The sequence below is a fragment of the Oryx dammah genome, unplaced genomic scaffold (genome assembly GCF_014754425.2).
Source record: "Oryx dammah isolate SB20612 unplaced genomic scaffold, SCBI_Odam_1.1 HiC_scaffold_26, whole genome shotgun sequence".
Taxonomy (NCBI): Eukaryota; Metazoa; Chordata; class Mammalia; order Artiodactyla; family Bovidae; genus Oryx; species Oryx dammah.
The window spans coordinates 18,834,137-18,857,110 of record NW_024070210.1 but is presented as its reverse complement, the minus strand read 5'-3'; the positions used below and the strand labels follow the sequence as shown (position 1 = coordinate 18,857,110).

Below are 22,974 nucleotides of genomic sequence, written 5' to 3'. Positions count from 1 at the left end.
GTCTGCGATTTCAGAGCCAGCAACGGCTGCCCCACGAGTGTGGGAAAGAAGAGGCAGTGAGACTGAGGGGAGTGAAGAGAAGGCAAGACCCAGGTTCCAGCCAGCAAGCCCTCGAGTTCGTGTTTGTGGAGAATCCTGGCGGTGGAGGCCCTCAGCCTCCCTTCCCATCCGTCTGGCCCCAAGGCCCTGGGAGGCAGCAGAGGAGGGCTGCCCACGTCCTGTGCCCCTGGGGCGCCCGTCTTTTCCTCTCCCCCCAACGCCTCACACTCTCCCCTTGTTGCTGTCTTCAATCTCTCTCCCGTCCCTCCCCACCTCTGCTCCACGCCCCCCCACCCAGCCCAGCCCAGTCCATCCCTGGGAAAAAAACTTGAACAATACCTGGAGGAGGGGATCAGGTGTCCTGGGGGACTGGCCCCCACAAAACACACAGATGGTTAATCCCTGGGCAATTCTGGGCTTTCCTTTCTTCCCTCTCCTCTCTCCCTCTCCTCGCTGTTTCCACCCCTGGGTCAGCTCCCAGCACCACGGCTCTCCTGACACACACCCTTTGCAGAAGAAATGGCGAGTGGCCCTGGCTGGCAGTTAACCAGCTGTGGGACCCAGCGAGTCGGGCCCCCTCTCCAGGCCGAAGTTTCTTCATCTGCTTGGACAAGGGGTGCCTCTGCTCTGGGGGTGCTGCAGATCCTGTTGAGAACCTGAGGAAACCAGGCAGACAGACACACACATGACAGCCAAGTTTTGGAAGCCCATCCATGGGCTAGAGAAGGGTTATCCAAGGGTCAGATGCGGGGCCCAGCTCCCTGACACCATGAGAGCTACGCCTCTTGTGCCCGGGGCTGCAGACCCCAAAGGACTCCCAGGAGGGCGAGGCCAGGCCAACAGGCCACACCCCGGCCATCCCCAGCTCCCTAGCCTCTCCTGTTCCCTTCCCAGTCCCAGAAGGGTCTCCGCCACTGTGTTCCTGGTACAGCTTTCAGCCCTCCCCCAGCCTGCAGCAGCTCCAAGAAAGAGAAAGAGAGGAAAGGAAGGAAGGAAGAGGCATAGACAGGGCAGAGAGCAAAGGGCCTGCAGCCTCTGGCCCTCCTCCTCAACCCAAACCCCCTGGCTTGGGCACTCCCGCCCACACACCCTTGGCATCTGGCCTTTGCCCAGGTAGTCTGTCCTCCTGTGGTCACCGGCAGGCTCCGACTGACAGGGCCCTGGTCGGACAGCCAGGGGTCTCCCTCATCCCCACCTCAAATGCAGAGCAGTTCACAAATCACAGGGGCAGTTTACACTAATGCCTCCTACTCAGGGAACTTTAACAGCTCTCCATCAAAGTTCCCTGCTCCGTCCCCTCCGTCCAGGTCAGACTCCAGCCCCAGGCTTCCCTACCTCAGGTCTTAAAACTCCTTACACACTGGTCAGCCTGGACTGCCAGCCACATTTTCTTGTGTTTTCTTGTCTCCTTACACGTGCCTGGAATGATCTCCCTCTTCTTCCTCCTCCCATCACCTAATGTCTCAATGAGTTGAAATGCCACCTCCTCTCTGAAGCCCTCACGGCTTTCTCTCCAGTTGGAAGTCCTCTCCCCCTGAACTCTCGTGGCACAACATCTGACAGCTCTGTGACATTTGCCACATTCCCCTCATTTCGGTGAGTAATCTTAACCATACGGGACCACACAACTATTTCGTGGGCACCTATCCAGTGCCAGGTACAGACCCAAGAGCTCTGCCTGAGTTGTCTCATTTCATCTTCTACAGATTCAAGATACAAGGTGGAGGTAATTATCTCCATTGAGAGACAAAGGCAAAGCCACCTGTCTCAGACTTCCCAGCTACATATTTTCCTTGGCCCTCTTGTGCCTCCTAAGTTTCTTAAGGGACAAGATCTTATTTACCTTTTCTCCTGGATGGAAGCGATGGTCACATCTGGCATTAAAGTGTGAGAGAGTGGGTGGCAGGAGAAGAGAGAAGAAGGATCCTGTGCACCAGACAAACACGTCACTCTCTTCAACCTTCATAGCAACTGAAAAAGTGGGTATCATCATACCCATTTTACAGGTAATGCAACTGAGGCTCTCGGAGGTAATGTAACATTCCTGCCAACAGTTACTTCAAGTGGCAATGCTAGCCTTCCTTTCGAGCATTCTCAGGCCCCAAAGCCCCTCCACCAGCAGTTTTGAGTTTCATAGTGTCCACTGAGGCAGGCATGAACTTTCCTGGTGTCTCCTTCCAGGCAACAAATGGGCCTCCAAGTGTTAGAGTCCAGTGACTTTTGTAACTGAAATATATTTTCTCACTGACTTCCATTAGGTAATTGGGACTGTATCCCCAGGGGTAATAGTTTTGGCCTCAAGACATAATTAAAAGCATACGGTTCTGAGAACAGCGTATATTTTAAATGGCATAGCTAGAGGAAAGCTAATGATTTTATGACACAACAAAAGCACAAAGAAAAGATCACCCCAGAAGTTGCATCCACCCCCTTTCCAGTGTAAGTTCTAGTTGGAGGAAGATCGAGTCCTTTAAAATCAAAGGGTAGTTATAAACCACCAGTTTTAAACCTTGTACATTTAGGTGTTCTTTATCAATGACTTGAGTTTGTGCTTAGATTAGAGGGACTAATCTAACCATCTACTTTTTTCTCAGGGTCCTTTATGAGCTCTTTAAAGAGAAAGCTGGTCTTTTTTACCCCAGAGAAGCACAGAGATCGTTTTCATAATTTATTATTTCTTTAAGTGCAAGTGGATTTCCTTTAAGAGGAACACAGGGTGGCCCACTTAATATAGATCCTGTTAATAATGTAGTGGGACTCGAAGGATTCAGGTTTTAAGTGGGTTGCAGGCACCCAGCAGAGAGATGAGTAAATGCTCAACCACCCAGTCCTTCCCACCCAATAGAACCACCTTCTCCCGAGAAGGGTGTGTGCCCATGGCAGACCTGCAGCTAATTTTGCCAAGGCCTTTCCCCATAAGGAAAAAGACCTATATCTGTGGAGCCAACTATGCTCCACACCCCTCTACACACACACTTTATTTCCTCTGGTTTGCTCATTCACTCACTCACGTATCCATCCATCTAACCATCCATGTATCCATTCATTCATTCACTGAATATGTACCAGGGTAGTTGGGATTAAACCATGAATAAGACACAGCCTTTGCCCTTAAAAAGCTCAGCCTGATGGGGGAGTCCAGCAAGAAACCTCACAAACAGGGCAGGGAGTGCCAGGCACTGTAAGAGAGGTGTGTACCAATCATAGTTGGGACTCTAAGAAAGGCATGGCTGCTCCCTGGGCAAGTCAGAAAAGGTTCCATGAGGACAGAAGGCTGAGTGGAGCCTTAAAATTGTCTGTAGGTGGACAGAGTATGAGTACAAAAGGGCGGGGTGTGGAAAACCCGGGGAGTAGCATTCTACGTAGAACCAATTCGGACACATTGACCAAAGACAGAGTGGAAGGGTGGAGAAGCTCTCAGTAGCTTTGGGAAATGAAGATTGGAAGACACTAAGGACGCACACTAAGGCTTGAAGAGCTGGGCACAGTATCAGGAGCTGTCCTTAGGGCGGATGCCTAGAGAGAGGGGAGAGGACGTACGAGTTACAGGACCCCAGCCCACACGTCAGACGAAATGACAGGAGAGTTGCTGGAAGACCTCAGACTCATCTCTCGCAGGTTAAGGACTCAGAGCCTCCAACACCAGCTCTCAGCCTCTGTGCGGTCTTGACAGCAACTAGGACTCCATGGAAGAGTTTGCCCTAGATCCAAGCAGCAGCCTGGGTCCCACAACCTACTATACAGGTCTCAGGCCAACCTAAATTTCCTAGAATAAAGCAGCAGGGTTGGGGGGGGTCTTTGTTCCCATCGTCCTCTCCACTTGGAAGGCCCACTGCTGAATTCCAGATCACTGCTGTCATAGTTCTGAGCATCCCTCCCAGTTCTGCTCCAATGCCCCCAACCCTTCTGGACCTGTTCTCCCTTGCTGCGTATGCTCAGGACCATCATCCCCTGTTCCATCCTGAATTAGAGCCATTTGTGCACACACTGTCCCCACAGCTGGCGGGCGGTTCCCATGGGGAACCTCTACTGTTGACACCAGGCTCTAGATGACCCCACCCCCAGGCTGACGTTATATTAATCAGATTGGCTGAGATGACCCCCTCTGAGCATCTCCATGGACACAGAGCACCCAGAGAGGTGAGGGGAGCAGAAAGGGGAGATGACCGAAGGGTCTGGGACCCCGCCAGGCCCTCCTCAGCTCCCCCAGTCCCCCCAAGGAGACTCTCTAGAATTGTGTTTTCCCTCTGTTTGGGGGCTGAGTCTCTGTTTAGTCCCTGGAGGGGGCTGGCATTATTTCCCTCAAGGTTTCAAGAGGTTTGAAGAACGTTTCATGTTTCTCTGTTTGGCAAACAGTCCGTCCCCTGCCTCTGCTTCCAGCAATCAGGAATCCCAGACACGGAAGCCAGAGGGACTCGGGTTTCTTCCTGAGGAGGGGCCGCCCCAGCAGATGGCAGTCGAGCAAGCTGGGAACTCCCGCCAGGAGGTGGGGGGTGCAGGTGGGGGGCTGAGCAGAGGGCCTTGGCTTTTCTCTGAAGGGGTGGGAAGGGAAAAAAGGAACCGCCCTGGATAAAAAGCTCCAGGACACAGGCAGAAGGCAGGCTCAGGCCTCCTGCTCCCACAAAGACCCCTTTCTTTCCAAGCTGGTCTGGGGTCCACAAGGGCCAGTGGCAGCCATTCTGCTCCCTCCTGAGGGCAAGTTTCTCTCTGGATGGAAGAGACTCCGAGCTTGCTGGGCTGGAGAGGGGGGCGGGAGGGGCCAGTCCCAGCTGAGAGCGGCGGGCCGGCCCAGATGCCAGCAGAGCCGGCTTCTGAGCAGAGGCTGGGAGCTGGCAGGCGAGCGCGGTGTGAGGAGCAGCGCTGACACCTGAATCTCTGCTCGCCTCCCCCTGGAGAGCGCTTTAATGAGGCTCACAGCTGTAATATCACAGAACGAGCATTAACAATGCTAATTACCTCAAGTTTAGCCCGAACTGGTTCTCAACCCACCCGTCTTGGGAACGCACTGTTGTCTGGCCCCACTGGAGCACGACAGGGGCTGCGGCTTGTGACAGGAGGTGGCAGGGGAGCGGCCTTCTGAGCCAGGGTGGGGAGGGCCATGCTGCAGGGACCCCAGCAGAGGAGGAAGTGAAAGCCCCGGTGGTGAAGCATGTTGCTCCGGCTGTTTAAGAGAAACCCAGGGGAGGAGCGCCTGGCCGCAGGCCTCCTTTGGAGAAAGCTGGTACCAGAGGCGGTGTCCTGTCTGGGCAGAGGGTGGTGGGCCCACAATGGCCTCCTGAAGCCTCAAAGGCCCCTCCTATCATGAAAACTCAAAGATGTTTTTACGTGGGTGGGTGTGTGTGTGTTTAAAGCAGCAAACAGCAATATATGAAACAGATTAAATCAGAACTGTGTGCTAGTGACAGCATATTAAAAAGCAGAGACATTAGTTTGCCCGCAAAGGTCTGTCTAGTCAAGGCTATGGTTTTTCCAGTGGTCATGTATGGTTGTGAGAGTTGGACTATAAAGAAAGCTGAGCGCCAAAGAATTGATGCTTTTGAACTGTGGTGTTGGAGAAGACTCAGGAGAGTCCCTTGGACTGCAAGGGGGAGAAGGCAATGGCACCCCACTCCAGTACTCTTGCCTGGAAAATCCCATGGACGGAGATGCCACGAAGGCTGCAGTCCATGGGGTCGCTGAGGGTCGGACACGACTGAGCGACTTCGCTTCCACTTTCTTTCACTTTGGACTGCAAGGAGATCCAACCAGTCCATCCTAAAGGAGATCAGTCGTGGGTGTTCATTGGAAGGACTGATGTTGAAGCTGAAACTCGAATACTTTGGCCACCTGATATGAAGAGCTGACTCATTTGAAAAGACCCTGATGCTGGAAAAGATGGAAGGCAGGAGGAGAAGGGGATGACAGAGGATGAGATAGCTGGATGGCATCACCGACTCAATGAACAAGAGTTTGAGTAAACTCCGGGAGTTGGTGATGGACAGGGAGGCCTGTGTGCTGCAGTCCATGGGGTCACAAAGAGTTGGACATGACTGAGCAACTGAACTGAACTGTGTGCTAGTCATCATTTGCTTCAAGTTCAGGGCTTAGGAACCTTTTTTCCACTCCTGCCCCACGAGGCCTCCGGATATCTCCAAAGTCCCTTCTAGAAGCCTAGGCCCCTGTACTTGGAAAACCAATGTTGTAGCATGACCCAGCCTTCCAGCTTCCTGGTGTCTGGCATGAAATCATGTCCTTCCCAGGGCTGCTTGGACTCAGGCATTGCAGGACATCCCAGAGCCTCTGACCCAAGCCAGGAGAAGGACAGGCACTAGTTCTCCACATGGGTACCACCCTGATCTGTTGGCTCCTTCCCCAAGCCTGCCTAAGTTTGGGGCTTGCTTTGTAGACAGTCTTGCCTGTATCTACAAAGAGTCTCAGGTCATCCTGCAAGATAACATGAGACTGAGACCTTCTGACTCCTTTCTGCTCCACCAAGAAGAGGTCACAGCATCTCTGTCAGCAGCCCACCCCCTTCAACTCTCCAACACAAGGGGTTATCCCACTAGCCCCTTCACCTTAGTCTCTCCTCCCCATGATTTCTCCTCTGACCGGGAACAGAACAAAGGAAACCTGTTCTGCTCTGAGTTTGCTTGAGTATAATGTGGATCCCTCCAGCTTTCCCTTCCCTCCTTCATCCCTGCCACCCTCTGGAGCAACATCAGTGTGCGATCTGTATACTAGGTCACTTTCCCGGGCCCCAAGACCCATTGCCTCCCTGGAAGCCCTCTCTCAGGAAATGGTGGATTGAGTCTGGGATGCAAAGCTGGTTCCCCGGGCTCAGAGCAGAAACATCACATTCCCCTATGTGCAGATGAAAGCCCTGTGTTTATGCCATCTTTTCCTGCCTGAACTTGGTTACGAACCTGAGTCCCCCAGTGCTGGAATGAGCGGCTTGGCACTACCCGCCCATATCCCACCCAAGACCATCCTGGGTGAAGGCCTGGCCTTTCCACTTGACAGCCTGTGTCTGCAACCATGATCAACGGCCCCTCTGCTAGAAAGAACTGCCCCACACTCCGCTTCTGAAAGGAAAGGCTGAGGGTGCATGATGACGTTGCAGGACAGTGGAACATTTAATCACCAGAGGAACTGAAAGAGACCCCGTCTTTCCCCGCTGCATGTCCTGCTGTGTCTTCCAAAAAACACGATAGACTCCAACTAGAAGCACGCTGACTGAGACCAGAAGTCCCTGCTTGTGGTCTGGCTCCCCAGATGTCCCCTGGACTGTGTCCCTCTATGTCGTATTATTACCCATGTGGTTTGTAAGCTCCATGGGTGTGGGGTCTTGTTTCTCTGCTGTATCCCAAGTGCCTAGCACATAGTAGAAGTTTTATTTACTTATTTACCTTGAATGTGTTTAGACTGTAGCCTCCGGAAACCACCTCCATGTGGTTCAGACCCTGCACCCAGAGGCTGTGCCTTTAAGGAGGTTGCTAAGCAGGCTGGGGACTGGGGCAGACTTGTCTCCTGTGAACTTCCTGCCTCTCACCCAGGGCAGCCATCTCACTGCCTTACAGGCGACGACCTGAGAGGGGAGGAGCAGTGATTCAGCTGGTTTCTAGGTGGGTCCTGAGCCTGAGGTCTCTCTTTCCCCCACTGCTGCAACCACCTCAGCTGTGAGTCATCTCTGAATCATCGGCCTCGCCTCCCCCGGAAACTTCAGGGGCTTCTTCTCTTCAGGATGCCCTGCCATCTTCTCAGAGGGCTCACAGGATGGCGCTCGTGGTGGAGCTGCCTGCTGTGCCCACGAAAGCTACCATGACCGTGGCTTCACTGGAGCTTGTGTGTGACGGGGTCAGAATTCCATCCACAAGCAACTGGGCCCTGGAAGACTCCTTGCCTCTGGAGTCTCCTTCCAACCTGGAAGCTCCAGCCTTTCCCTGGAGCCTAGCACCCATGCATACTAATGTAGTCCCACTGGACACCCCAGAATGAAAGGTCTGCTCACACAGGCTCTATACATTTGCAAATGGTTTTGAAAGATGAGGGGTGGCAGCGGGGGATGGAAGGCGGGTGGGGAGAGAAGAACCAAAAATTGCCAAGAGTTTTGAAACCTTTTATTTGTTTACACATTCTCTAAATTGCAGACAAAAAGATTCACTACATAGATCGTCAACACTGCTAACCAACCACAGAACGAGATACAACCACAGCAAGTAAGGGACACGGCCTGTGACTCAGTCTTTGTGGAGGTTCAAGGGCTCCATGGAGGGGCTGGGATGTCCAAGGGTCTCCAAGATAAAAGCTGCTTGATGCCCACTTCACATTGGCTAAGGGACTTGACCTCTCCTTGGCGCCTCCCCCAGAAGCCAGGCCAGGACAGGAGGAAGGCAAGGGGAGAGGGTGGCATCCTGGCTCACAGGCAGCCCTTCCATCAGCCCTCTTCTGAAGGAAGCAGTGGAGCCGGCTTCCAGACAAGTCCTTGCCAGTGGATCCAATTCCAGGTGTGGGGTGCTTCCCACCTGGAGATCCTCCCGGACGCTTACAGTACGCCCGCTCTCTGGGAAGTCACAGAACCCGCGTGTCCTCTCAGGACTCTGGGAGACGTGGCACAGCCTCATCTCCAATACTGAAACACTGAGAGACCTCGAAATATCCCACAGACAGGGCAGAGACATCACAGCACTTTTCACAGCAGGAGCCACGAGAGTGGAAACTTAACACACAGGAGAAAGGAGCACCCCCAGAAGACAGAGGAGCAGAGTGGGGCACACACCCATGGCTGAGACGGCGATCACATCACACCTGGAAGAGGCTGTGGGGTGGGAGAACGGGGGCTCTTGTCTGTCTGTTGCTGTGGTGGCTTTAGAGGAACCAACAGAGATCTCCTCAGGCCATTGCAACTTCCTAAGTCTGGAGCCCTTCTCTCTAACCTCATGAAATCTGTGTCTACCTCAATCCTGGACATTGTCTGAGGTACTCGAGTGGCTCAGGGCTGGACAACTCTAAGTTCTCCTGTCAGCAGGAGGTAATGGGTGTTGGATCCCAAGGTCCAGTGAGGAGGGAGTTCAAGGGAGCATAAAAGAAAGACCTTTGTTAGCAGGCATTTCTGTTGCTGGAGGTCAACTCTTTTGGCCATTCATTTATGGCTAAGAGTTTTGCAGAGAGTTGAGGCGGGGTGAGTAGAAGAGAAAGGCTTCCCAGATGGCTCTAGAGGTAAAGAACCCACCTACCAACTCAGGAGATGTAAGAGATGCAGGTAGAAGAGACTAGAAGGCATTTTGGAATGATGGGCATACATTGTGAAAATGGCCTCCTCTCTTGTGACCACACCTGAAGAAGTGACACCCAGTTTGCCTCTTATCTGTGGGTCTAGAGGTACAAATGGACCCTTGGCAATTGGAGATCATTGGAACATCTCCAGGGGCCACCTTTCCAACCACAGCCCAAAGCAATCCGAGGATGGTAAATTCCCGAAGCTGTGAGGCACCAGGGTCTCTTCACCAGCCGGGTCAGGCAGTGTGAAAGCTCAAGGAACCCCTTTCCAGGCTCCTCACGCTCTCTCCTCAACCAGAGCCTGCTCAGGCCTGAGCCTCCTCCCATGACACTGGGGCCAGCGTCCCCTCCTATGGGACTCCCTTCAGCCTTCCTACCCCTGGGGCCACAGCTCATCCAGAGGAACCCCAGGAAGACATCAAAGCTGCCACAATCAGCCTCTCTCTGAGGAGAAACACAGTGGGACTTCAGGCAGCTAGAAGAAAATCAATTTATCTTGGTTTCCTGGCAGAGATGTTCCGTTTCTTGGCTCTCAAAGGGGAATGTCATCAAAACTGGGCTTTAAAACTGCCCTCGGTCTAAACACATTTGCAAAGGGAGATGCAGACCCAACTGAGGACTTGTTGTGACTCTTGATCCAGTGGACTGTGTGATGTGGATGGGACGGTCCCTCCCCCAGACCTCCTCTTCCTAATTGGTCCAGCGGGTCACCCTCAGGCTGGGAAGGGGTCTGAGCAGACTGTATTCTCAGCTTGAGAGTAGACTTGAGTAGAAGAGGAGGGAAGACCATCTCGGGGCTCAGCCCACTGGTCCAGCAGCGTCCACCCTTCATGGAGCCGAGCGTAGGGGAGAGGGTGGGTTGTGGGCTCAGGGTCCGAGGCCGGCTGCCTGGGGGAGGTGCTGCCAGTCTGGCCTGAATGGGATCCAAGTCAGATGGCCTTCCTCTCTCTCCTGCCGGCACAAGAGGCTGCTGAAACTGGGTCAGTCGGAAGAGCCTTGCCCAAAGGCTTTCAAACGGATGGGTAGATCAAACCCCAGAATGCACTTCGGGTTCTCAAGCACTTTAAAACCAGACCCCCAGCCAAGCATCATGAAAGCCTCGTGTCCCTGACTCTCCACATAGATCACCAAAACCACCCTCTGGGAGCCAGTGCTGTCCAGGGAAGAGCATTTCCCAGAACCTGCCCAGCGGAGGAAGTGAAGGCTGCTTTAGGCCAACTCTGAGCTGACACCAACACAGGGGCAGATATGAGCTTTCCCCTTAGCCCAGGAGCTCAGCCTGAAAGCCAGTTTGGGGCGGCTTCTTCAGGGAATAGCTAGAACCTGGAATCTGTCTGTGACGTGTGTAGGGGAAGGTCGAGCTGGAGCAAATAGCCAATTTCTGATGCTGTCAGGCAGTGGGAGTCTAGTGGAGCATGAAGCTCAGATCTGACGAGCACTTGGCCAAAGGAGGACAGAGAAGGTTTACTGAAAACACCTTTGACATGCCCTCCCCACCACCTGCAAGCCAGAAATGCTGTGCAGCTAGAACAGCCTGGCTGGGGTCTCCGTGGGAGTCCACCCAACCCATGCATGAGGCCTGCGTCCCACCACTCTTCATCTCTGCTTCCTCCAGTGGGGACTGGACAAGGCCATCGTGAGGGTCCCTTTCGACCTCTGATCAGGCCCTGCCAGTTGCACCTGCCTGCCCATCACCCAGTGGCCCAAAGGCAGCTTCTGGAGGCCCAGGCTCCGAGTCCCTCTAGCTGGTGACACACACCAGCCCAGGTGCCTTCATCATCTCACTCCCGTTCCTGTTAAGGATGCTCATCTTCCCAGGGCAGCCAGTGCTTGGGAGACTTAAAAGTAACCGGGCTGATGTCAACTGCACTCCTTTCCCCCAGCCCCAGAGGGTGAGAATAACGGGACGCCTGGGCCTGCTCATCTTCTGCTGACCAACATGTGTCCTAAACAGAGAGACCCGAACACACGCATACCTTCTCTGATGGCACGCCATCTGACATGTGATCAGGGTGCCTTGAGGGAGTGGAATTTTAAGGCTGAAAAGCAACTGAAAGTTTGGGCCAGGATGTACTTTATTCCTCCAGACCCTGTGGTATCTAGCACACTGCCCAGCCTGTAGTACATACCCCACCAAGTGTTTTGGCCAGTACCAGCCTGCCCAGCAGTCCTTCATGGCAGGCAGGAAATGTGTTCATGCTCCTCTGGAGGAAAGATGCCCAGAGTGGGCAAATGGAACAGATGAGTGGTGGGCACAAGGATGGACACATTCCCTTCCCTGGTCCCAGGCACGAATGCCCCCTAAGCATCAGAGCATCTCTTGCCAAAGCCTGACTCTCTGCCTTCCCAAATGCCACATGGGCCAGATGCATCGATGAGCCAGGACCCTGCCCCCCTACCCCGCCTCTCTCCAGCCACCTGCCCCCACCTCCTCTGCTTGGGGATAACTGTTCTATGTTTTCATGCTCTCACTCACATGTTTGTGTTTTCCTTTTTTTTTCTCTAGTACCTAATTTAGGCCTTCAACTTCATGGTGAAAATGTGCAGGGGAAAGTGTTTTCCTTTTCTTTTGTGCTACTGTTTCTTTCCACTACCATCCCATCCTGCAGCATCCAGCCTGGCAGGAGGGAAGGGAGGGAAGGTGCGGGAAGGGAGAAGGCTCACTAAAGAAGAGGAGAACCCATGTCTCGGTGGGGGATGATCATAAAAGGGCAAAGTCAACAAAACCACAACCCCAGTGCTACCCAGAAAATCTTTGCATCCCTTCAACAGAAAGCAGAATCAAGACTTTTTTCCAGGTCCCCAACTATTGCCAAACATCTCCCCCAAGGAAGCAGAGGAGAGGGATGAGAGAGTCCTCATGGCCAATGACTTTCCAAGCACAAGGATTCCTTTCCAACTCCCTGTGGTTGTGCAGGGACTGGAAGCTGAGGGAGCTGGCCTGGCAGGAAACTCAGGGAAAGAAAGCATCTGGTCTGGTGGCTTCTGGTTACCAGCAGGTTCTCCTTCTCATTCTGGAGCAACACAAAGGTTTGCTTTGGTTCCCTAAGCCACGGGTATGTGTGTGTGTGTGTGTGTGTGTGTGTGTATGCATCTGTGTTCTCACCATCCATACTAATAACATTGATAGGAATTATAGAGATGCAGAGAGTCAAGCAAACAGGATGCAGTCTATATGAATACAACCTGGAGACTTGGGGGTTGTTGTTGAGGGAGAACAGAGATCTTGGGGGCTCACTCCCCCCCCATTTCCTACAGTGACTGCTTACCCTCTCTCTTCCCCACCACAGCAGCTTTTTTTTTTTTTTTTTGCCATACTGGGTTGGTGCCGTCCTGAATGGCCGCTTTGCTCGCTGCCTGGGCTAGAGGTCATGATTAGTCATTATATCTCTGCCGAAGAGGGTTCTGGCTGCCGGCCAGTCCCAGTCCCTGCCTTCCTCTGGCCTGCCTGGGAAATGTCACCATCAGCACAAATGCTTCCTTCTCTTGGTGGGGCCAAAGAGGGGGAAGGCCTGCAATGCCTCTCTTTCAAAGCACTGGGGTGAAGAGAGGGAGGCAGTTGGGAACTGAGACCGTGACCAAGGGTGTTCCTGGGCCCTCTGACCCCTGTTCTGCGCCCCCCCCAAAGCCTCCCACCCAGGACCCTGGGGAGTTACCTCAGGCCTCAGCCATCTGAGGGGACATGGGCAGGGCCCCCTGAGAGCCCAGAGGGTGCCTCCTCTGGGATCCCGCCCCCTTCCAAAGCTTTCCCTGCACACAGGGGGCCTCTGTTCCTTCTGGGAAACCATGACCCTCCCCCTGACAGTTTCCTGGAGGTGCTTCCTGTGGCCTCTCCTCCCAGCAGCCTGGGGAGGGCGCCCTGCAGCCACGCCCTGCCCCGAGCAGCTGCTGAGATGCTCAAAAGCCAGCCAGCCCTGCTCCCGCAGCCAGGGCACCCGGGCGGGCGGCACCCAAGGACAGCTTCCTGTCCCTTTGGCCTCCCTCCCAGAACAATTACCTCAGCTGTCCCGCCTCCCTAGAAAGGACCCAGCTCCCCACAGTCAAAGCCCCCTCGAGCTCCCTGGAAGGCCCTGAACTAACCCACCTGCTCTGCTCTTTCTACACCAGGAGCTGGTGGCTGTGGAGAATTGAGACCAGATCCCCAAGCTCTGGGAATGTTCAGGAACTGGGGGAGAGGGGAATGGGGGTGTCATAACCCCCCTGATAGCTGCAGAGCCCCGCCTCTGACCACTGACCAGTTAGACCTAAGGAAACCCGCAGGGCCATGGGGCTGGGTGGGGAGACCTGAAGGCCTGAGGCAAACGAAAGCATCTGTGCTTCCACCCTCTTCCCGACTCACCTGGTGTCCAGGGGAAACTGGGCTAACTGGGAAACCAAAAGCATCCTTTTGGGGATGGGAGTAAGATCCTCAAAAGGGGAAGCAGACAACAGGAGGAAGAGGAACCCCATCCAGCTTGCTGGGCAGTGGGGAGGACCGGCCAGGTGCCCCCTTTCTTGGGGTCCCAGCTGCTGCCCAGCTGGGCTTGGGGAGGTCAGGGAGGGCCTCCCGGGCCTGATGCCTCTAGAGGCAGCGCCTGGCAGTCTTCCACTCCCAGGGCAGCAGGTGGTGACCCAGCCTGGCCTTTGCCACCACTGCTTTCTCCATCACGCCCCCACCTTCCATCCAGACCAGGAGGACCTCAGCAGCTCATCTCACTAATGAGTATCAAAGGACGCTTTTTCTGTGGCGTTGGGAAAATTCACAGCAGTCAACCAGGAGACCCACTGTACCTCCCACCTCCAGCTGGGTGAAGGGCATCACTCCTGCCTACTTTGGTCTCTGAAGCGCCCCACCCCCAACCCAGGGGGCCAGAGGCCGGGGGGTGGGGGGGGGCGGGGGGTGGTCTCGAAAAAGGTAGAGTCGGCTTGGTGTCCAGAACTGACAGAGTTTGGGCCTTTGGGGAAACAAACAAACAAACAAAACTCCTTACCAGGATCTTAGGCCTTTAGGGAGAAAACAACGAGTTATAACAACTCTTTCTTCCCATGCCTTCTAGTTATTTAGGTGCAGGATTTCTTCCTAAGGGGAACCCAGGTTTCTGGCCCCCTCCTCAAAGCCCCTCCCCCAGCCCCAATTCTCTTCATTTTACTTTGCCTAAAGTGAAAATCTTTGACCCTTTCCACTCCTTCCTCAGGGCTGCCTCTCCCTCCCTCTCCAGGGATGTGAGTCTACTCTAGGTGACACCAATGTCCAGCTCGGGAAAGGAGGCAAGCAGGGCACCTTCAGCAAGAGTGTGAGCTCAGCTCTGACCCAGGAAGCCATGTCTCCCTAGGGCTGGGACACAGGCACACCCTGAATGGGCCCACAGTTGGTGGCAGGGGAGAGCCTGGGGGTTCAGGGAGTAAGAGAGGAAGAGGGGGCTGTGGTCCCAGCACCTGCATTCGGACTGAGAACCTCCTAGGGGGCAGAGAAGGAGGGCCTCAGGGCTCCTCCCTCACCTCCTACACAAGGACTCAAAGAAGATACCAGAGGCCCCTTTTCTCTGAGTCTGGAAGCCTAAGGGTGCCCATAATTTTTCTTCAAGCGCATAGATCTGTCTCTTAAATTTGCCCCTATAGGAAGAGTAATAATAATCATCTCATTTTTCTTCCTTAAAATATCTGAACTTTTAAAGGGAAGGGCATAAAGGAGTCATGCTGTGTTCAAAGCACAAAGACTCAAATGCAGCATGAGCGTAAACTCTCCAGGGTATCATGAAACCATCACTGTGAAAGCCAAACCCTCCCCCAACCTTAAACCTGCTCTCCTCCCCAGCACAGAAGGAATCTGGCCTCCCTCCCACGGTCTTGCTATCCTGGTTGCAGACAGACTGAGCCAAGTCCAGGGAAGCAGCTGCCCCTGAGGCCTGTGCAGGCCTCCTACCTGGCTCCGGCGCAATGACAGGAGCAGGGGCACCTTTGGACGGGCAGGCTCCTGCCTCGGGGGCTCTGAGTCAGTGCGGGGTTGAGAAAGTCAGAAGGTGAACATCCCACCAGGCACCTTGTCTATTTCCTCACTCTGGTGCCTGCACTGGATTTGCTGCAGGCCCCAAAGTCAGCATTTTGAAACTACCTACAGGAAACAGAGGGTTTCAACTTCCGGCTTGGACCTCACAGCTGCACCTCCTCTCTGGCTAGTGGGAGCCATAGCATCGGGGTGAAGCAGAACCAGGGCACCATGGCTGTGCCCGGGCTTTGAGCTGAGAGGCAGCAGCATCCTTACCTCCACATGGTGGCGTCTGTGCAGTGACAGGCGCTACCATGGTGCAGGGGAGGACCCCTTCTGCCGCCCCCCCCCCCACCAAGGAACCCAAGCCCCGTGTCAGGATCTTCATCAACATTGACTCTAGTCCCTGAAAGAACCCTCCTGGATAGGCCAGATCCCCCTTCTCAGATGTGGAACATGAGGCCCAGAGAGGTTAAGTCATCTCCCCAAGTCATTTCTGCTAGAAACTAGCAGAGCTGGGCTTTAAAAACCAAAGTTTTTAAGTGACTGTTACACTAAACTGAATGACAGCCCTCCCAGAAGTCAGAGCCCCATTCTAGGCTGTGCTGACCTTATAGAAGGGAGTATCTTCATTCTGAAATCCCCAGCCCCAGGGTACATCCTCACCTTCCATCACAGATCCATGCTCAGTCACAATATTCTTGTCACAGCTTGACCTCATGACCCTGACCACAGGCAGCCTGTTTCTTAAAACATAAACCCCCTTTGGTCAAAATGGCAATTCCAAGAAGGCATCTAACCTTGGCTAACTCACACGAGAAAGTAGGTGTGAAAATCATTTTGGGGGTCCCTACCTGACAAGCCCAGCTTTCCAGTGATGACTTATACAACATTATGCCTTTTAAGACTCCTGATATCACTGTGGAACAGGCAGGACACCTCCTCTTTCACAGGACATCTCCATTTCACAGATGGGCAAACTGAGGTTCAGAGACATTAAGTGTTTTGCCCAAGATCAAACAGCTACTCAGTGGCAGGGGTAAAACAAAAACCCTGAGCATCCATATGCACCCATGATTCCAGCTCATTCTCTGGGGCTCAAAAAAAGAGCAGTTGTTGACCAACACCTTCCTTTTTTCAATACAGAAAGTGATCAGCGTAACCATGATTTTTGCTTGCAGTATCCTGCAAGTGCCATCTCACCAGCCAGCTTTGCTGTCCCCAATTTCCAGAAGGAGGAAACTGAGGTCTCCAAAGAAGGGATTGGGCCCATCTTGCAGGCAGTGAAACTGAAAAGGGAATGCTGGGCCTTCCTGATGTTCAGTGCAGAGTCCTGGCCACCCTCACCCTGGAAGGTTCCAGCACCTTCCTTGCTCTCCAAGACTCAATCACACCTTCATAGCTTCTGTGGCAGCCAGCGTGTCTGGAGAAAGAACATAGTCCCCTCCCCCGCCTCCAACCCATCAACTGTGTTGAGGTGGGAAACACTCTCTAAAGAGGGTCTGTCCCATGCAGGGTCACTGTTTTGGTTTCAGATTTGCTTTTTTAAGCTTTTAAGCCATTTGTGGCTTTTGCGAACAGCTTGACGACTTTTTTCCTAAAATTAAGCAAAGTGACTTTTCAAAACCAATAACCAGCCTTTGAGGATGCCCACTTTGGGTTTTGTGGGAGGACAGAGAGCCAGGGCCATCAGGGGAAGAAATCTGGCCCTCCAGTGTGACCCTCTTGGGTAAACGGATGATGGTGTGACCACATGGCAGCTTCCCAAACCCTCCCTGGGCCTCCAGAATCCAAAACGGGTACACCAACCAACAGGGGGAAGGAAATCCCTCCAGAGGAAGATGGAAATCCCATCTGGTCAGCCCTTTAAACGAGAGCATTATGTACCCGTGGAACTCCCTCCAAGGCCACAGGCCCCTGCAGGAGACTGACCTCCACCTCTGGCCACAGGTCACCCTGCAAAGGACCCGGGGAGAGACCCACACAGCTTGGCTCCCCGCCAGGCTGCCCTGGGTCCACTGGCCAAGAGCAATTAGAAAGGAAGGAGGGCTCTTGCCAAGTCCTGGCAAGAAGGCCGCAGCCGGGCAGAGGTGGCCCAAGCGGCTGGAGCCTCCAGGCCTCTGGAGGGCTTTTTTTCAGGAGCTGAAGGTCTAAAAATAACCTGGGCCTTTGTTGTAAGCAGCCGGACCACAGAAGTGGAGCTGATTTCAAGGAAGCCGAGCACACGTGAGGGTCCGGCTCACCGAGACCTGCCCTTTGGGCAAATGATTTTTCCAGAAATGTGTCAGTTACCGCATGCTGCTGCTGCCACCACTGCTGCAGAGATTCAAAGGTGGTCGGGCCTGCTGCAGCCCCCGGGGCTGACTTCCAACACAGACTTCTCGGCATCTGATTGCCTCCCCACTTCTTTCTTCTCGACACTTTTTTTTTTTTTCCAAAGGGAGAATCCAGTATGGACTGGGGACTTCGGAGACAAGAGCAGCCCTCAAGCTGAAGATTCTGCGTGATGGTCACCTTGGTCATAAATAATCACATCATCCCAGTTATTTGTTTAGGGAATCACCATTTCTTCCCCCATCCTGAAACTCCCAAAGTCAGGTCTCAGCAGACAATGGCAAACGAACACGATGCAGAAGGAAGGAGTTACTCGGGAAAAGCGATCTGTGGCGCCACATCAATACTGAAGGGTTTCTCAGAGCTGCAGTCCTCAGGACCAACATTCAGATTCTTGACCTGGCAGCCTTCACTCACCTTCCCGGGTTCTTGGTCCACCAGGGAAAGCTCCAGACCCAGACCGAGTGGAAGGCAGAGTCTTGACTTCTTCAGAGCTCTGCCTGCGCTGTGGCCTGTCTCTCCTCAAGGATGCCCCAGCTCTCACAATCTGGTCCCAGGCAAAGCCATTCCCGATGGACAGCAAATACTGACTGGCTGGGACAGGGCCTCAGAATTACCTTCGCAGTGTTTGCGCCCACCTCTCATGGCCTCCCCCTCCCTCCCCACCACCATCTAGAGAACCCCACCGGCTGTCACTGATATCACTGGATATCTGCTGGGGGTGGAGAAAGCAGCAGAAAGTTCTTCTTCAAAGAGACGGAGGGAGGTACCAGGAGGGATTTCAGGGCTTCATTATCTGGATGGGCTCCAGGTCCCAAGTCTAGAAGTTTCCAGGGAGGCTTCTAATAAATAAAAACTTCTCCGCAGCCCTTTATTCCTCCACTGAGTTCAGGATGGAAAGACGAAGCTGAGGGCAGGGAGGCTGTGCGAAGGTTCTTGGAACACGATAGATAATACGAAACACCAAACCACACAGGAGGATGGGTGGTCACAAAATGGGGCCTTAAAATGGGGAACCAGTGAGAGGGCCCGGTGCTAGGATAAACGTGAGGGAGGGTCCACAGGGCTGTGGCTGGGGTCATTCTTCAAAAGTTTACCATCTTTCTGGCAGAAACAAGGGGTAGGGGGCTGGCTGAAGAACGGAAACCTGCACGTAGGAAGTAAGCAGACACCTCGCCCCTTGATGCCCTGTGTCAGCGTGCTCTGTGGCTACTGATTGGCGTTCCTCCTTAAGGTTGGTTTGTCTGGATATACGGGAGAAGGGGCTTGATCGGGTTTGAACTGGGCTCTGCTTCAGCCTCTCCAGTGGCAAGTCACCTTATATGTGTGACCGGGGACCCTAGGCCTGGCAGCCGAAGGCTGAGGCTTTTTCTTTGAGCAGTTCCCAGCATAAGTGGCAGCTCCAGCTCCCTACAAGAAACGAGATGGCATTACAAGCAGCCTCTCCCCAAACCTCAAGCCCCACCCCTTGGCCCTAAACTTTTTATCAGCCCCATTTTATTTTGGATTTTCATGATCCAGAGACCGAGTCCCAGTTCCGAAAATGTGCTGAAGTCTGTTGCTCAGCAGAATTCTCCTCAGAAAATAGTAAGTGCACAGAGATGATTGGCCAAACAGCAGTGAAGACCCTGCTTCCTTGGTTGTGCCTCTTAACCAGCATCACCGGGTCTGGACCAGTTTCCTCTAGAAACTCACACCTCTCCCACCATCTCAGTCATAAGCCAGGGAAACATCTCCTTGGCCTTCAAGCTGGAATTTCAGCTGGTTGAACTGGGTCTCAGTTGCATGATCTGTAAAATGGGAGTGATCATACCTACCTCGAAAGGTTATGAAAGTTAAATGAGACAAGATATGTGAAGCCCTTAGCATAAGGCCTGCACTTTAGTGAGGGCTCAGCAAGTGGTAGAAGTAGCTGTTATTGTTATTGGTGACCTCATCATTATTACCTTCTGGGGGCTCAGCCACGGGGGGATTTAAACAGTACATGTGGTAGCCACGGTCACAGTCATCGCAGAAGAGTAGCTGGTCCTGGTGGAACACAGAGTAGAAGGAGAGGAAGAAATATGGAATTATTTCGGTTCATTATTTTTCTGGCCCCCAATGACCTATGCCACCAGCTTATTTCCATTAATCAACCTCCCTGGATGCCCGTTTCCCAGCCCATTTGGAGTCCTCACTTCCCTCTGAACAGCCACGTGCTTTGCCCACGCCTGGAATGCCCCCATCTGTCCTCTAAACTATGCAAACCCTATTCCCACGTAAGTGTTCTCAAACCATTTCTCCTCCAAGAAGCCCCCCTAGCTCACCATCTCACATCCAAGCCTAAAGGGATTCTTTATGCTTCTGAACTCACATCACCAACAATTCTGCCTCCATAAGGGTAGAAAATTAATTTAATGCATTTCTGAATTCCTCAGGATATTTGCCTAGTGAATAGACAGTACTTTAAATGTTTGTAAATCTTAACTGAATTGCTCTGGACCTCACTCTTTCCATTTATGAAATGGGCAGCATACTTGCTTGTAACATCCATAACACCTCAGAACCTTTTCAGGGTTTCATTACTAGAGAAATTCAAGTGATATTATGCCACCTGTCAGCTCCTAAAAGCCTCCTTGGAGGCTGGAGTTTGGAGACCAGATGAGAATAGGCCTTTCTAGCACTGTGGTTAACTTCCAAGGACACAGTTCACACCTTTGCTCCCGTAGTTCTCTCTGTTTGGAGGCTCTCCCAGTCCCTGGCCCCTTCTCTTCTGGACTATTCCCTAACCACCCTTCAAGTCTTCAAACACTTCTCTGCTATATAAACTTCACTAATCTACTCAAATGGAAGTTCTCTGACCCCTCTTGCATCTTCATGTACTTTCGCTTTCTTATGACATTTAATTACACTTTATGCTGCCAAGCCTGGCATGTGGTAGATATCTGCACACAGTCCTTTTGGAACACGGCTCTTTTGTCCATGCCTGTACAGCTTGCACAGCCCTTGGGGCAGACCTTGTCTTACTCATCTCCACATCTCCTTCAGAACTTCTGTGCATAGGAGCTACTCAGTAAGTGTTTGTGACCTGGTCCCCATCCTCCAGGTTCAGCCCTGTTCTATTCAGTTATCTCTGGGTCTGCTTTGATGGCTTATAAGACATCTGCAAAGTTTTGTATCAAATCTCACCTTGGCTTTCACCAGTTTAGAGATCCTGGAAAAAGTAGATACAGAAGTTGGAAACCCCTGTGAGCAAGCAGTGAGGCAGGAGAGACCATGAAAGATCTCTTTTTTTATCATGCTAAGACCTTTCAATAGGACACAATGGGAAGCTTTCAAAGGGTTAGCAACAGAGGAGTGACATGGTTAGACTTGCAATTTAGAAAGATCTCACTAGCTGCTGTATCTCATTGTATCAGAATAGATGCCCAGGTGGAGAGAGATTGGTTCTTGAGGCCGGAAGACCACTTAGGAGGCTACTATAGTCATCAGGTAAGAGATAACGTATGATGATGGTCTGAACTAGGGTTGGGGGTTGGGGGAGAGAAAAAGGGCCTGCTTCCATTTGAGAGTCATTGACTAGCTGTAGAGAGTGAAAAGGAAGAAATCAAGGGTGTCTCCTAGGTTGCGGTCTTGGTCAGCAAGCCAGATGAGGTAGCCATCCATTAAGCCATGAGCAGAGGAGCAGGCCTATGAGAGGCAGAAGGCAACCTCAGCTATAAACTTGTTCTGTAGATCTACAGATCAACTGGTGAAGATGCCCTGAAGGCAGCTGGAGATCAGGAGAGAGGCCTGAGCATGAGATATGCGTTAGGGAGTCTTTGGTGATGAAAGGGCAGTGAAGGTCCTGGGAGAGGAAGCCCAGAGTATGTGAAAGCAGATGTTTTTGAACTTGTGCTCATGGAGAGGTATCCATGAACTCCTTGAAATTAAATGTACAATTTTGCATACAAGTCCAAATGTAGATGTTTCTAAGGAAAAAGTAAATCCATAGCTTTCACTGAATTTTCTGAAAAACCAAGAACTCAAAAAAGTTACTGAGGAGAAGATCAAGAACAGAGGCTTGGAGAACACCAAAGTTAAGGACAGGCAGACAAAAAAAGAGGCTAAGAGGCAGCAGTAGGAAATATAGGACGAAAATGAGAAGCTGTTCCAAGGGTTACACTATTATTGTCAGAACTCAAGTAAGCTAAATTGCAATATGATTTAGCGATGATAGGAGGGAAAGCAAGTTAGAAGAGGGACAAGAAACAGGAAGAGATGTGAGAAACAATATTACTAATATCTGAAATACATTGGCGACTCCTACTTTTATAAGAAGACAGGATATCCTGGTTTAGACTCTCTCAAAGGGAAACTAAGGTATCTGTGGGTTTAAACGTATCATTCATAGGTTGATAATTGTCTAGCACCATAATCTCTTCTTTTACATTTGCTTCTCAGATAACTGCCTGCCAATATTACCAACAACAACAAAAAAAACCAAGCAAAATCCCAGCCTATGCTATCCCCCATGAGAAACACACTTTAAGGGTTTCTTACTCCTACATATTTAAGAACCAGAATTCACCTATGGCTACAGTTCCAGTAGAATGGGAATCCTTTTCTGGGATGTACATTCCCACCCACGCTGACAATAACCAGTCTCTCTAGTTTCTTATTTATCCTTCTTCTATTTCTCTTACACAATTAGAAAGATATATGTATATTTTCTTATGCCTTTCTTACAAAAATGGCCATGTACTATAGATAATATTTTTACTTTGCTTTTTCATTTAACAACACATCCTGGAAATTACTCCATATTAATTCATAAAGATGATCTCGTGGTGGTGTTGTTTTACAGCTACACACTACTTCATTGTGCCATCCTTTATTCACCCATACTGTGTATATACACATTTAGGTCATTTCCAATATTTTGCAATTATCCAACGTGGTCATGAAGAACCTTATGTGTATGTATTTTCACAGTGTTATGGGTATATCTTTAGGAGAGGATAGGATAGGTGAGGCAGCCCAGTCAAAAGGTAAGTGCCTGATGGTTGTGTTAGGTACTGGTAGAACAGAGGGTTGTACTACTTTGTTTTGCTGCTGACAATGCATAAGGGTGCCAGCTTTCCCACAACTTCATCAACAGAATACACTGTCATACTTTTTTCCCCTAATTTTATGAGTAAGAAAGGATATCTCAATTTTGTTTACAGTTAAATTTCTTTCAAACCATTTTTTCCCACGTGTATAAGCATCATTTTTATATCTTTTGTGAACTATCTTTCACATTTTTCCCATTTTCTATCAAGTTTATGATCCTTTGTCCTTCACATTTTAAGGGTCCTTTATATATTATACATCGCCACCTTTATCTGTAGTATATGCCACCTTTATCTGTAGTATATGCC

At 51.7% G+C, this 22,974-nt stretch overlaps 1 protein-coding gene across 1 annotated transcript in view; it reads right to left on the bottom strand.

Moving 5' to 3' along the window:
- Nucleotides 1–8,117: 8,117 nt before the first annotated feature.
- Nucleotides 8,118–22,974, bottom strand: part of DPF3 (double PHD fingers 3) — a 292,610-nt gene continuing 277,753 nt past the window's right edge. The window contains exons 10-11 of the mRNA XM_040226150.1: nucleotides 19,540–19,621; nucleotides 8,118–19,003 (exon numbers count right to left, since the gene is read on the bottom strand). Of these exons, the coding sequence (XP_040082084.1) occupies nucleotides 18,933–19,003; nucleotides 19,540–19,621 (153 nt within the window). The 3' untranslated portion in view covers nucleotides 8,118–18,932. The remainder of the gene's footprint in view (nucleotides 19,004–19,539; nucleotides 19,622–22,974) is intronic.